The sequence below is a fragment of the Phlebotomus papatasi genome, chromosome 2 (genome assembly GCF_024763615.1).
Source record: "Phlebotomus papatasi isolate M1 chromosome 2, Ppap_2.1, whole genome shotgun sequence".
Lineage (NCBI taxonomy): Eukaryota > Metazoa > Arthropoda > Insecta > Diptera > Psychodidae > Phlebotomus > Phlebotomus papatasi.
This window is the reverse complement of record NC_077223.1, coordinates 97,230,051-97,245,586: the sequence shown is the minus strand read 5'-3', so window position 1 is coordinate 97,245,586 and position 15,536 is coordinate 97,230,051. Positions and strand designations below refer to the sequence as shown.

At 33.6% G+C, this 15,536-nt stretch overlaps 1 protein-coding gene across 1 annotated transcript in view; it reads right to left on the bottom strand.

The window, feature by feature from the left end:
* The window catches only part of LOC129802588 (cell adhesion molecule Dscam2), a 184,192-nt gene that overhangs the window by 78,324 nt on the left and 90,332 nt on the right, over window positions 1-15,536 (bottom strand). Inside the window, exon 3 of the mRNA XM_055848527.1 lies at window positions 2,429-2,737. Within this exon, the coding sequence (XP_055704502.1) occupies window positions 2,429-2,737 (309 nt within the window). The remainder of the gene's footprint in view (window positions 1-2,428; window positions 2,738-15,536) is intronic.

Genomic DNA, 15,536 nt, shown 5'->3' with positions numbered 1-15,536 from the left:
CTTACGGTTTTCGGTGTACCCCTCCATAAGTCGCCCCAGGAATCATTACTGAGATTTTTATAAATTTATTTCGAAAACGGCTCTTATTATTTTTCTAAACATGTAATATTTTGGGGGCGGCCCAGATGAACATTTCGTCTAAACATACTTTGGGACCTAAAATATCGCCATCTCGAATTTTAAAGTAAAGTAAATTAAACACTTTATAGAGGATCTATTTTCAACGGATTTAATTAGTTTTAGACATTTTGAAAAGGGCTTAAAATCAGTAATGAATCGATAAAATACAAATATCTGTAAATGACTTATTTTCTTGTATTTACGGGGAAGTGGGGCATCTTTGAAAGGGGGGCTCCTTTGAAATTGGGATTTTTCACCTATTTTTAAATAAATTTCAGCCTTATCGTGATATAATTTAGCTTCTCAATCTGCTTGTGCAGCTAAATTATATCACGATAAGGCTCAATTTTATTTAAAAATAGGTGAAGAATCCTAATTTCAAAGGTGCCCCACTTTCAAAGATGCCCCACTTCCCGCTACATTTTTTTTATTTTTCCATTATACCTTGTAACACATGCCAGAACATTCTCAAATGCTCCTTTTAAGCTCCTCAAATTCTCCTTTTAAATTTCTTTTATAATTTATGAATAAATTTAGTCGCTGGAAACCAATACGCAGCAAAAGACCATGCTATAAAAAATAATTCACGGAGAGCTCAACTTCGTGAATTCGAGCATTTTGCAAAGCTAGGACGTTTTACTTTACTTTTTTAATTTTTTTTAGTTGAATTCATAAAGAAATATAGAAAAAAATCTGATTGTACGAAACCTTCCGTCATCCGTAGCTTGTAACTCTTTTCCTCCTATTTTTTTCATGTAAAATCTAATACATTCTTCAGATTTTAAGGCATGGACCACCTCCAAATGCCTTGAAATTCTAAGCAACAAAAATCTTTAGTGATATTTTCAACTATGACAAACCATTTACCTTTAAGTTAGGGTAAGTGTACCAAATTCCGGCCACTTATTCTGTTCCTCAAATTTTCATGAATTTTTAGTTTATGCATACTCTAGAGATTATACAATGCATCAGAATAATAAAAAATGTCGCTTCGACGAACGAGATGATGTAACAAAGTTATTAGAAGAATTTCGGAATGGCAAGGAACTATGAAAATGAAGGTGGCCGAAATAGGCCACCAATGCTATTTCTACATTTTTATTCATTTTAAAAAGTGCTAAGAATGATTTTAGAGAAAATCAAGACAATAAACTACCTACAAGCTTCCAGGCAATAGTCCTTATAAAGAAGTAACAAAAAAATCATTTTGTATTAAAAGTAGGGGAAAGTGCCCATGCTTGATACCATTGGAAACTTCGTAATGACTAAATTTTCTATGTTTCACAATATATATGTGACTCATCGCAACCATATTTAAAAAACTATGAGAAAGTGACCAGTTTTTTAAATAAATTGCGGAGTCATGTTTATGAAGAAACATAGGAAAAATTTAGTTATTACGAAGCTTCCAATGGTATCAAGGATGGGCACTTTCCCCTATTACATTTCGAACTTACGACATTGGCGCTTGCATGCAACTATGCCGAAATTTGGCACACTTACCCTACAATAATCAAAATTTTTCAAAACACAATTGCGTTGTCGGAAATTAAAACAGTTTATTCATAAGATCAATTTCATTGTCAACTGGCAAATCTTTTTTGTCCTGCAAACGAATTGAAATTATTGTCTCAGGCGTATCAGGGCATTTTCTTAAAGTAGAAAAAATTGAACTTCATCCAACAATTAAGTTCTTTGTTATGGATTTTCTATATTGCTTAATGAATCTGACCCATGACCTCCATAGCAATGTATTTCAAAGGCTAATCTTAAACAAATCATAATTCCTGCAAACTACAGTGGGTCAAATTTATTAAGAAATATAGAAAAACCTGAAGGTTACGAATATTCATCAAATAAGATTTTATTATTTCTGTTCAATACTTATACTAATTCAATTCTAAACTCATTTAATCAATAAAAAAATGTTTCAATTTCAACATTTTGTTTCATGAGAAGCACTCTGCTCAAAAAACATTCAATTCTTCTGTTTGATATAAAGGATATATTTGATAAAATTATCTTCAACACATGGCTGAAAATTGAGTTAAATGGAGTTGAGCTGAGAAAAAACTTTGTATTTAACTGACGTATTTTCCATAGCAATTCCGTAAAAGTAGAAAATGAAATTAGGTGAATGAGTTTCAAAGCTTATTGAATTTTCCCTACATTTGCAAAGTACATATCCATTGAGGAATTACTTAAGGGAATCGATGTGGGAGAAAAGTTACCCGGGAGTCATTAATTGAATTTCACACATGCCAGAAATGCATGAAAATGTAGATCAGTATCAAACTAGGTAACTTACCACTTATTCTGACTTTTGTGGCTGAACTCACTATCACCTGCCGCGTTAGTCGATGCATCGTGCGACATCGATATGTTGGATACTCATCGCTGTACTCAATGTTATGGATGAGCAGTTCTCCTGTAGGCAACAGATGAAACTTCCCATCACCCTGGAGGGAGGGATAGATGTAGAAGACAGGCTCCTGCACCCAAGACACCACTCTCACGAGCTCCTTCACGAATGTAGGCACCACACATCTTAGAATTGCTGTACAACCTCGTGAAGCACTCAACACCTCTACGTCTACCTTGTAGGCCTGAGCCACCACTGAAATAAAAGGAAGAAGCTTGCTTTCAGTATTTCTGCCATTGTGTGCTTTCGAATGATTCAGGAAGAAACCACATGAAAGGTGCACTTCCGATAAATTCATTAGTTCTCTCTCCCGAGGGTGTCTTTTTGCACCCTTTGAACTTGGTAGCTCTTGAAATTTTGTGGTACACTTTCAATAGCACTGGTAAATTTTTTGTGGGTTGTGTTCAAGGGGTTGCAATGTCCAATCAAACATTAACTTTTTGAGAGCCATGTATTACCGAAAAATGGAGTTTAATTAATGTTGTCAGTGCAATTTTTAATTTTATATAAATAAGGTAAAGTGCCCTTTATTCGACCGGTTCCTCTATTCGACCGGTAGATTTATTTATTCAATTTAATTATATTTGCTATAATATTTTGTGTATGATCTAACATTAATAGGTCAATTATTCTTTAAATAATACGAATCAGTGACAAATTCATAGAAATTGATGAAATTCACCATAAAATATTCAAAAATTGACCCACCGGTCGAATAGAGGAACCCGGTCGAGTAAGGGTACTTTACCTTAAATAAAGTACTTGTAAATAAAATGTCAAATGTAACTTTGGTTTGAAAAATTTTCTGATTCAATACAAACCAAAAAAAATGTGATCACTATGGAGTACTTAACACTGATTGAAAAGTAGAGGCTCTTCAAAATAACCGCAACATTTAAATTTATTGGTAATATCAAATAGTTTCGTAATATTTTGAAGTATAATTGCAATGTTATACTCGTAAATTAATAACAACACCTTAGTTAGGAATTTAGAATGTTTAATATTTATTCTATTTATTCATAGAATTGTGCAATAAACGACAAAATATTTTGAACATTGCCTCAAAATTTAATTTTTAACATACTATTAATTAATTTGTTATGAATATTTCTTATTTTCTTTTGGAGAATATTTTATTCTACACTGTCCTTCATATGTAAATAAATTAGCGTAAGTGTGGGTAACTTTGTCCCCTGCGGGTAACTTTGACACCCCCTCCCACTGTTCGTAAGCTTTTTTTTATTTCTAGAACTTAAGGATGGTCTTTTATAATTAGCTAAAGTTTTTAAAATTCAGAGCATTCAAAGCTTTATTCAATGAATACGATATGGATGGACACGGAACAGATTGACATTTATAGGAAAAATTCTGATTCTAGTAGAGGAATTCTATAACGATACAGCAATGTCATAGTGTCATATGACAAATTTTTATGGTAATAGGGAGCAGAACAATGTTAAAGCCCAGTGAGCATCGAATGGCCTTTGCTAGGAGCTCCATGAAGCTCTTAGTAACTGATATGTATCTGATTTTCAATTAATTTTTCCGAATTTACGAAGCATTTAAAATTTGTCATATGACATTGTCATACTATTACAGAATTCTTCTACATGCCTGATTTCAGAGCTATCACGACAAAGTTAAGTCTGTAGCTATTTGTTTTTTAATTCAATATTTTTTTTAAGTTTCTGAGTATAGGGGAGACTGGGGCAAAAGTCACAAAACAGATATTTTATTTTTTTTACAAGATACTCGAGCGCTTCAAAAATTTCTAATTAGCGCAGTTTTATAGGAAATTTACCGCTCTACAATTTTGTGAAAGTAATATTTCTCTATTTTGTAAGGAAATACGTTTCTCGAGCCAATTTCTAAAAGGAAATTTTGTGGCTATTCTCAAAAATGTTGGGCCAAATAGTACCAGACATTGAGTATTATCATATTTAGACATTTCATTACAGGCTTTCATAAATTTGAAAAAATACCTAGAGGACATATTTTCATAGAAAATTTATTCATCTACACCTTTGTAAAACACCGTTTTTTCTGCGAGAAAAGTGTGAAAACGAGAAAAGCGCTTTTCAAGCTATTTTAGAAAAAAAAAACAGACAAAAGACTGCAAATCGTTTGACCAATGCAAACAACCAGCGGCAAGACATGATAATGACGTTTCTTCTCGCCGTGAGACATTAGAAATTGCTTCGCTTTTTTGTTACTTTTTGCTCTATACCTTTTGTTACTTTTTACCCCAAGTGGCCATTTTTAATAAAAGAATATCTCGAGAAAAGAACCTTTGTGAAATTCTAAAATAGATAGCGGATTCGTATTCAAAAAATCCAAATTTTTTAGAAAATATTCACCAGTACATAAATTTTGGAAAATAAGTACCGTTGTTGCGGGTGACTTTGCACTCGGGGGGTGACTATGCACTCTGCTGTCCGTAAGACTTTCATAAATTCTAGAACTTATTGATGGTCTTCGCCGATCCGGTCTACCATGTCAAAGTATATAGGGATATGTTAAGTACCAAGTAAGGTACAATGATCCTCAAAAGGATTCTTGTAGTTTCAGTAATAGTCAATGAAATCCTAGAATAGGTATTTTGTCAAAAAACGACTCCGCGAAAAAGTTGTCTGAAGATGCAATTCCAAAATCGATTTCAGAGTAGTAAATTGCCCAAATCCAATCTAAATTTATCTGGCTAAAATAATCCACTTCGATTTTGTTGATTATTTCTATTAAAATATTTTTTTCTCTCTATTATCTTCCTAAGAACGCATGATTTATGTTATAAAATTGCATATAATGGTCTTTATAAAGCTTTATTATAGAAGTATTTGGTTAAAAATTATCCAATTTTGTGGGAATTTAATATAAAGTGACCGAGATCTACAAGATGGTATGGTCGCCATCTTGATTTGACGTTTCTGTGCGCAATTTTGAATAACTGTCAAAACAAAAATCTCATCCGATTGAGCTGAAATTTTAGTATGTTCTAGCTGATGTCAAGGCCTTTTCAGAACATATATAAAATCCGATCTAGGTCAAGTGGTTGTCTGGATATAGGGGCTCCAAGTTCAAAATTTTCACATTTTCATGACAGAACTACAGGGAGCTTCTTTTATCAAAACCATCACAAAAAAGACAGTGCTATCGTTAGGCGATGAGATCTAACAAACAAACAAAAAGAAAAGTAATGTTTTCGTTTATAACAGTGCATTATTTGTGAATCTTAAAAACTGTTTTCGCAAAGATGAAAAATAAAAAATTAATTAAATGCGCTTTTCGTTTATTTTTTTTTTCAATTATGTTAGAGTAAATAAATATATAAAATAAAAGTCTCAACCATTTTAATAGTTACTGAGGCATTTCGTTTAGGTTTCAAATATTGAATATTAAAAAATAAAGACCGCCAAAATATGAGTAGGGGAGACCGGGGAGGTTTGGGACACTTTTTCATGTTTTGACTTTGAGACACTATTCCAAAAAACCACGATAGTGTATTACAATTTAATGCGGTCTATAGGATACTTATGGGTATTGACTTTATAAAATATACTCGATAGAACTTGGAAAACAACTGAGTTTTCTTGGAGAAGATAACACATTTTACTTGACGCTTTGTCCCAAACCTCTCCGATGTGGGGCAGTATGGGACGCAAAAGGGGATGTTTGGGACGCGTTTTTTCTCGCATAATTTGTATTACTGGAACACGTTAATTAATTTTAAATACCAGATTAAAAATATTTCTGATAGAAATAAAAATGTTTCATCTTTTACACTTAGAAATTAATATCAATTTTTTTTTGTACAGTAGAGTCATTTATTGTCAATCAATTATTTAAAGTATTTTCTTCTTATTTTCCATCTACCCTTCTTTTCTTTTTTTTTTATTATAAATATTGCAATCATGGTTATCAAATTCCTCACGCGAGTAGATTTTCTTGCAACTCTTAGTTTTGAACTCATTGATGGATTTCTGTTTGATTTCACGACAACTTCATTGTACCTGTTTTCTCATTATTTCTCTGAATTATCTCTCGCCTTGCCTTTTCTGGAAAACTTGTTCGAGAAATTTTCGAAAAAATAGTTTCTAACTAGATTGAGCAAAGATCGAATATCCTCTGAGAAGGAATTATGGATTCCCAAGACAATGATGGTTTAATTGTCCCTGGTAGTTAGAGAAATCTGCTGCACTGATAAACTTTGCACAATAGGGAAATTTCCAGTAGAAACTGGGCATTACTCTTCATTTTTACAATAAACAATTGCATACCACCTACAATCTTGTCGAAAATCAACGTCCCATTCATCCCCTTTCAGATGTCCCAAACATCCCCGCGTGTAGTTTTGCTATTTAAAATTTTTATGTAAAAAACAAGAGAGTATAATCTCTGAAACTTTTATAAAACTATGTTCCCAGATTACACTGCTACCTAATGAGATAAAAAAGTTTTGATTATATATCGCTGATATAAAATACAAAGAGGAAAGCTGAGACGTCAAAATATACGATTTTTATCAATTTTTAAAAAAATGTTCATAGAATTAAAACAATAAAACTGAGGATATCCATTCTTTTAGTCAAGGTACATCTTAATATTGCCTACGATACAATAATGGTTAAATCCCATTTATTTCAAAAATTAATTGAAAAAATCGCCTTGTCCCACAGTACCCCTGTCCCAAACCTCCCCGGTCTCCCCTATTACAAAATTTAAAACTTTGAGCCTCTGTATCTAGGTAAATACTTAACGTGGACTGGAACATAGATACGTTTTGAAAAGGTCTTGACATCAGCTACAACATACTAAAATTTCAACCCAATCGGACTAGTTTTAGGGTTTGACAGTTATTCAAAATGGCGGACAGAAACGTCAAATTAAGATAGCGACCACGTCATCTTGTAGATCTCGTGCATCTTACCCTTAGAACTGAAGATCTTCATTGTCGTTTATTATCAGAAATAGTTTATTTTTTAGTATTTATTAAAAAGTGCAAAGTCACCCGCAACTTATCCCAAGTGCAAGCCTTTTTTCTTGATTTTTTTAAACATAGTAAAATTTTATAAAATTAATGTTAGTGGCACAAAATCCATTCATTAACAACTGAATACAAATAATTTTATCCATTAACCCCCCTCCCTTCACTTTAACTATTCACTTTTAGAGGGTAAAGTTGAAAAACAGTGAAAAACGTGCAAAGTCACCCGCAACGACGGTAGGTAATAATTGTTATCTTGCAAGGGAAATATTTCAAAAATAGGGCTAAAAATTTCAATATTTTTTTATTTTCTAAATTCCTTGTTCGAATCCTAAGAAACTTACAACATTAAAGAAGGTCTATGGAGGCTATCTATAGAAAGAAAATTGAGCCGCTATCTTTTTAACCTTGGAAGATATTGAATTTTAAATTTTTCGATTTGTGACTTTTTGCCCCAGTCTCCCCTACCAATTATCAAAAAAACTCCAATATATAGATCTGTATTTTAACGAAATTTAAACGCTTAGAGTAACGACAAATTAGTTTTAGTCTAATATTTATTTTAGAAATTTACCTCTTTATAGTGTTCGAGGTAAAATCTTTTGGTTCTAAAATAACTCAAATATATGAATAGGTGGAAATTTCTGAGTGGTTTGAGCTACTTTCCATTCAATTTCACTGAAATCCCAAGTTTAGGAGCCTTCAGAAACAAAGAGGAATCTAAAGCTGGAAAATTCTGCTGGAATTTTGCAAATACAGCAATCAATAGCAGAAGAAAATACTCAGACGAAGAAAAGTGAAATGTAGGGAAAACTAAATGTCTGCAATGATTATGAATTTAGTAGATAGAATGTTTCTTTTGAAATCAAATAAGCACGACTTAGTGAATTGTGAATTTTTGCTGCAAAAATTTTATTTCACTAACTCTCTCAGAAATCCGTTGAAAGAAGAAAAGCTTGCAATTTTTTTTAAGAGATTGGACGATACTCAACGAACGTGACATCTCCATGGAAACTTTATTTCCCTTTGAACTTATAAATTCCAGTTGAGAGAATTCTCATTTTCAGACTAGAATACAAGTGGTGAAAGATAGTGAAAGAATTGTGGTAGGAAAAACTACATTTTGAACCTATCTCTATTAATTTGTTGCACTTTAACCTCTTTAGTACATACGGAAATCTTTTTCTTGCCTATACGCCCCTGTACCATTCACATCCTAGAACGTGACTGTATAGTCTCTCTAAGGTTTCTATCGAAGAATCAGAGAAAGAAAAAGAAGAGGAAAAAAGGAAAAGAATCGCTTGTTTGAAGATTTAAAGCTTCATTGGCAAACTCAAAGTCATTTTCAACACATCGTTTTATAAAAGCCTCCAAGCAACTTTCATAGAAAAATCTTTTCTTCGAGTTTTTGAAGCATATACATCGGGTGAAGGAACGAGAAATTTTGCCTTTTGTATAAAAAGACGTCATCCTCGGTAATGATTTCATTTATTTCCTCAGTATTTTGGTTCAAAAGATATTAAGATAGAAAAATTATAATAAAATTGTGGGGGTTGACGAGGACATTTTTTAATAAAAAGGTAAATAAAGATATACTTAGAGGACGTAACCTGACTTCGGGGTTCGTAATCACATGTAGTTAATTTTATTTAACTGCAACATACAAATTTTAATTGCTTTTATGAGTCTTCTTTTAATTATAATGTTTTATTGCAAAGAAAGTATTGTAATTCCCCAGAGTTTCTGCCTCTAACTAAAATTTATTGACACATTGACACATTTTCTGTATACTTCTAAAATTGCACGTTTATTACTAAAATAGGTATTAAGGCAAAAATTTTCAAAAAAAAAAATCTAACAAAGTCTGAGATTTGGAACAAATATCACATGACTGTTTCTAAATTTTTATTGACTTTCTTTAATTGACTTTCTGTTTTAAATGAAACAAATTTGGGGTAGAATTATCAAATGAGAAGGTGATATCAACACGGAAGCAAACCACTCGGGAGATTTTCTGTTGCATAGAACAATGGGGTTAATTTTGAAATGCCCCCTACCCTTTATATGAACATTAAGAGTATATTTATTGTTGGATAAGGATTTTTCCAAAAATAACGAACTTCAGGAAATCAAAAAAAAAACACAGTCCAGTCGAGTGAGTTGTAATTTAAAAATTGTTCAAATGAAAAAGAAACGACCTTGTATAAGAATGTTGTTGAAAATAAATGAAAAACTTTTTGTAGCCACTGAAGAAGGTCCACATCCGGACCGAAAGCTCTGGCCGAGACAGAAAAAAAATGGGCAAGACAGAAAATTTGTTTTTCTTCTTGAGGTGAAATAAATTTCCACTGGCGATTAGCGGAAGTGTCCCCATAGAATTAAGAGCATATTTAAATAGAGTTACTAGCTGAGATTCTTTACAATCTCAGCTTTTGTGGGTCTAGGTGAAATCTGAGCTCGTCAGATTGGGCTCACATTTGGATCTACACGTTTTGACACTAAATAGATTACGAATATAATATGACATCTTTTTACCCTGAAGGTTGGTCACCAACGCTAAGACGGCGATGGCCGCAAGGTACGGTGGGGTTAATATGAGTAATTATAAGTTATTAATGGTAGTGAAAAATAAATACAATACAAAAAAATACAATTTAAAAATCGATTTTCGTGAACATCCTGTCCATGCCGTGCCGTCCGCCTCCCTTTTGGAGAGAAAACGGAGTGAGATTAAATTAAGGGTTAAATGTAGATGGGCGTCTAGAAGTAAGTGACGTACATTATTTTAGAACAGTCCCAAATTTTGTTTTCTCTTTAATTCAGCCCGTATGATACGGATCGGGTTATAGTTTAGTATGTTGTACCTGGACTACAAAGTTTCCGACGTTTTCGATTAAAAAAAGTTAGGCGACCCACCCCTATAAGCTACCCAAGCTATAAGGGGTCACAAATTGAATTTTCAAATGACCATATCTCTAATTCTAATTGTGGGAATTTGAAAAACTTTGGTGATTTGGAAAGGCCTCGTTAAATGCTATTACTCTTTTTGAATATTTTAAGTTCATTCGATTTAGTCGAAGGTCCGATTAATCGAAGAATTGATTTTCGAAAATTCTATATCAAATATTTCGAAAACTAGACGATGCATTTCTTTAAATTTTACTATGATGTAGCTGATGTGAGGTCAAGACCTTTGCAACCCTGTTTCCAACCGTGAGTCGCACTCCACTTTCGATGTTCACTGACCTGTAGGGGAATTCTGTAATTTTCGTGGCATTGTCACGCGTGAGTTCGAAACCTGACAATGCCATTCGATCTTTTTTTTGTCATATCATATGAGTTCGAAAATGCAATTCATTGAATTTTTAATGAAATACCTTCACTTCACGAATTTATGAAAATACAGTCTGTTTCGGTTGATTTGTTTAACAAAATTCATTCTCATTTGAATTACCAGAAATCACAAATATGTGACTTCTGACAATGCCACATGAGCTGAAATGGCAATATCACGGCTACAGAATCACATTTTCGAAAAAGCTCTTTTAAGATTCGAACTCAATTTGCCATATGGCATTGCTAGAGCGTTACTGAATTCCTCTCCTGTGCTATAATCAAAAATGTCTTAACCTGTCTTTTAAAGCGATTTTGATGGAATTTCAATATATTGTATCTGAAGTCGAGGCTTTTCTAACGATGGGTTCCATCCGTCCCGACTGCATCTCAATGTAGGGGAAATTACTCTCACTTCGAACGTTCATGCCTTAAAATAGTGTGAATTTCTTTTTTCCTAAATAACTTATGGTCTCTACACACTGACTGGAGAAATTTATGTTCATATTGAAGCAAATTCCCTACGCTTGTGCAGGAAAAACTCTTCGATCTGGACATAACTTTCTCTAGTATGTAGAATGTAGACCCCATTACACATAATTTTTACATAATTGATAAGCTAACAAGAATTTAAATGAAATGCCTAAGTCTCACAAAAAATAAAAGAACATTCACATTATTTTGAAGGCGTGAACGTTCGAAGGTAGAGTATTTGCCCCACACCGATTTTGACCGGACTTTATCTCTAATGTTTATTAATCCTTTAAGGACAATTGGAACACCGGTGTCCCATAAAGAAAATAATTTTTCCTGACTACCTAAAGCTATTTTTTTCTTATGTTTGTACGTAATTGCAAAGTAGAAGGTTGAAGGAATCTAGGATATTTTTTGCAAGTCACCAACTATTTGCTATATAGTAAATATTTAACCTTAAAAATGACGAATTTTTAAATTCTCATATTGAAAAATGATTTTAATTATTTTTTATACATCTAATTTTTTTCAAGCCAAACCGTTTTGGAAAAGAAACTACAATATTTATACGTAATATTTTTCATTAGATTGAAAATTATTATTCGTTGGTATTGTCAGAAAAATTACTTGAATATTTGAGCTATTTTTGTTCCTATCGCTCGTATAGGTAAAAAATGCATCGAATAAGAATCTTTTGGATATTCCTAAGTCAGATGTAAGACGTTTTATTGATTTTTTTTATCGGTTAAATTTTTATTCTTGATTTTCGGTCCGTAAAAAGTGTCTCGTCGTTAAAGGGTTAACCGATTTCAAAGAACTTTTATTAATCTTCTGTACTCAAATTATTTAGAATAGAAAATGACCAGTGATAAGCCCAGATAATCTTAGGTTACCTGAAGTTCTTTACAATGGGCCTCTTAGTGCTTGTAACCTGGAATGCATGAAAATTCGATTGTGAGTTGAATTTTAGGGCCAATGATCGTATGATGATCGTATCTTTAATGATCGTATAAGTTCTGAAATTATTAGGTGAGATTCTTAACAATCTCACCTACTATAATCCTAACAAAATTTCATGTCCTCCGATCGCGCTCAAACTTGGCCAAAATGTGTTTCGCCACTTCCTGATCACGAATATATGGGGGGCTAAGTTACGTTCCCGGCCGGCCGGCCGGCCGTCCGGCCGCTCTTTGGAGCTTAATAGCTCCTAAACTAAAAGAGATATCGACTTGCGGTTTTCGGCAAAGGTTATATATCGTATGAAAATTGCAACATGGTGCATTGACCCACCACCCCCCACCCCTCCTTCCGCCATTTTGAAGACCCCCCTTTTTTTGTTTTCTCAATAGCTCCGGCCCTATGGCATCGAGCGGGCTCAAATTTTAGTATGTTATAGCTGGGCCTTAGAGCTTTCCATCAATACCAAACTTAAGGTCCCCCGACCCCCCTGACCCGAGCTATAAGGGTCCAAAAAAAATTTCTTAAAATGGCCATAACTCCGGTTCTAATTGTCAGAATTAAAAAAATGAGAGCTTTTTGGAAAGCTCTCGTGAAATGCCACTTCCTCTTCTAACATCGCAAGTTCATAAAACCACCGCTAGGGGCGCTATTATTAAAAAGAAAATTTTTAAATCTTAAAAGTTAAATAACTCAAAAATTCCTTATGCAATCGGGCTGAAATTTTAGTATGTTGTAGCCGTTGATTATACCTATCAAACAAAAAAAACCTTAAGTCGATCCATAACCCCTGACCCGAGCTATAAGGGGTCAAAGTTCGAACATTGACCGGCCTCTATCTCCGGTTCTAATTAACATATCGACATAAATTTTACCTTTTTGGTTTCGTCTCGATGAGCACTTTCAGATGGAAGTTCAAAAAGTCACTACAGGTGGCGCTGTGATAGCGTCAAAATTCATCGAAATTCAAAGTCACTTTTCTCAAAAACGGCATTGTGCAAGTTAATGAAATTTTAGTATGTTGTAGTCCAGTCTAGGACGTTTCCAAAATGGTGCGTATGTGCGCTGTGGTTTCAATAGAACCGGAGATATGAGGGGTCAAAGTTCACAAAATTTTAAAAATCATATCTCCGGTTCTATGTGACCGATTTTGATGAATGAGGGCTTAAACGAAAGATCTCACCAAATACTACAACTTTCTAGAATATTTGAACTTCGTGGGACCAACACCAGGGGCGCCACAGTCGAAAAACCAATTTCAATATCACATAACCTCAATTATCTCGACTGTCGCTAAACCGATTTTGATGATTACTTCAACATAATTGTAGAGCACATTTGTCTCTACATTTCGTCCATACATCATTTTCCACTCAGACTAAGCTATCACTCAGATTTTGCCGTTTAAGTGTGAAAAAATTGATTTTTCCCATAATAACGCTTTGAAATCACTCAGATGCCAATTTGACTGCCTCTACTCCACCAAGACACTTAAAATAGGGTTTTAAATGGAAAGTCCCACAAAATACAACAATTCTTTGATATAGTTGAAGTTCAACAAATGACTACTTGGGGAACTCTGGATGAAAAAAACGAGTTAAGAAACAAAAAACCTCGATTATCTTGACTTCTGAGTAATCGATGAGATCATGTTCTATGGAAAAATTATAGAGAACATTCTGGTCTACATTTCACCCATATATCACTTTTCTGTCAGTTCATCCAAATCCTTGATATTTTGGTTTAAATACAAAATTTGTATAATTTCACGAATTTTATTCAAGATAACTGAATGGCGTCTCCCAACTTCAGCTCTAAATCGAATTTGCATGCACTCCGAGTTAGCTCACGTTAAGAATCTCACCTACATAAGCCGGTTAGGATTATCTGTCCCTTTTAATTTAAAATGTAAAATTTTATCATATATATACAATAATTTTATCATATTTTGCGCTAAGTAATTTTGTGTATCATTTAAAATTAAGACTGTCTGTCTGATAATTTAAAATTTCTAAAAATTACAATCAGACAGTCGATATTTAACGATAGATTAATTTAATTAAAATTTTATACAGGGCACTTAAGAATTGAATAAGATTATGATGGATTGAGCATCTATAAGAATATACATATTGCAGTTGAGGGTCTATTTTCCTGCTCATAAAAAGCCCATAATGCAATTTAGCGATAAACTCTGCTGGTGAAAAGTACGGGTAAAACTTTTTCAGATGGATTGGCAGAAGGCTCAAGGAGAAAAATAAAAGCTCTCAGACTCATCATAGTGTGGGGCTGAAAAGCTTTACTATTTGTGCTTCTTTTGTGTCCTGCCCAGGCACATGATATAAATGAGTTACTTTTTCTCTGAAGATGCACAATAAAAAAAAGTCAGGACTGGGAATGGAGTTTCTGCCTCTATACTACAAAAGCTCAAAATCCCTGCACTCTTGCGGAAAAGACTCTCCAAGAATTCATGTTGCTGGAGTGTGGTTTAATTTCTCCCCAACAGCAATTTGATACTTAACACACAATTGGAAATTAAATTCTCCAGAATTTCTTCATCCATGTCTCGTCTCGGTCTCCGAGGGGGAAGCAATAAAATGTGGGGAAAAAAACAAAGAGGGTGTATGGCACAAAGTGGAAAAGAATTGCTTACATGAAGGAAAAATGTAAGGACCATTTTCCTCTGTGATTTTCCGTGTCTAAGTGTCTCAATTCACGAATTTGTCCTTCTTTCACGTTTCACGGAACATGATTTGCAAGGAGATTCGTTATACGATTTTCTCCAAATTATGTTTTCTCACATCTCTCTCAACATCTTTCCCAGCATTATTCCCAAGACTCATTTACAATGCAGTAACAAGAAAAAAAGATACACGCTCTACAGGGAAGTAGTATGCGACTTCCTGTGTATACTTCGCCCAGGATTTCCCTTTTTACATCATACTTTCTCCTGAAGCTATGCCCAATTAAATTATTTTCTTTTATTTTTGATGATGAATAGGAAAATACTGTGCCGTACCAGGAACAGAAGACTCACACAAATGGTATTTTGTGTAGCAAGGACACTTCCTTTTAAAAAGAGACCACGTCAAAATAAGTGTAATATCTTCAACCAAAACCCGGAATCCTTAGGGGTCCTCCTGGTAAATGAAGTGTTATTGATACATTGTGGTAATAGGGTAACAACAGTTCCTTATTTCGACAGCTCTGAATATAAAACGAATAAGTCACGAATGGCCAACTTTA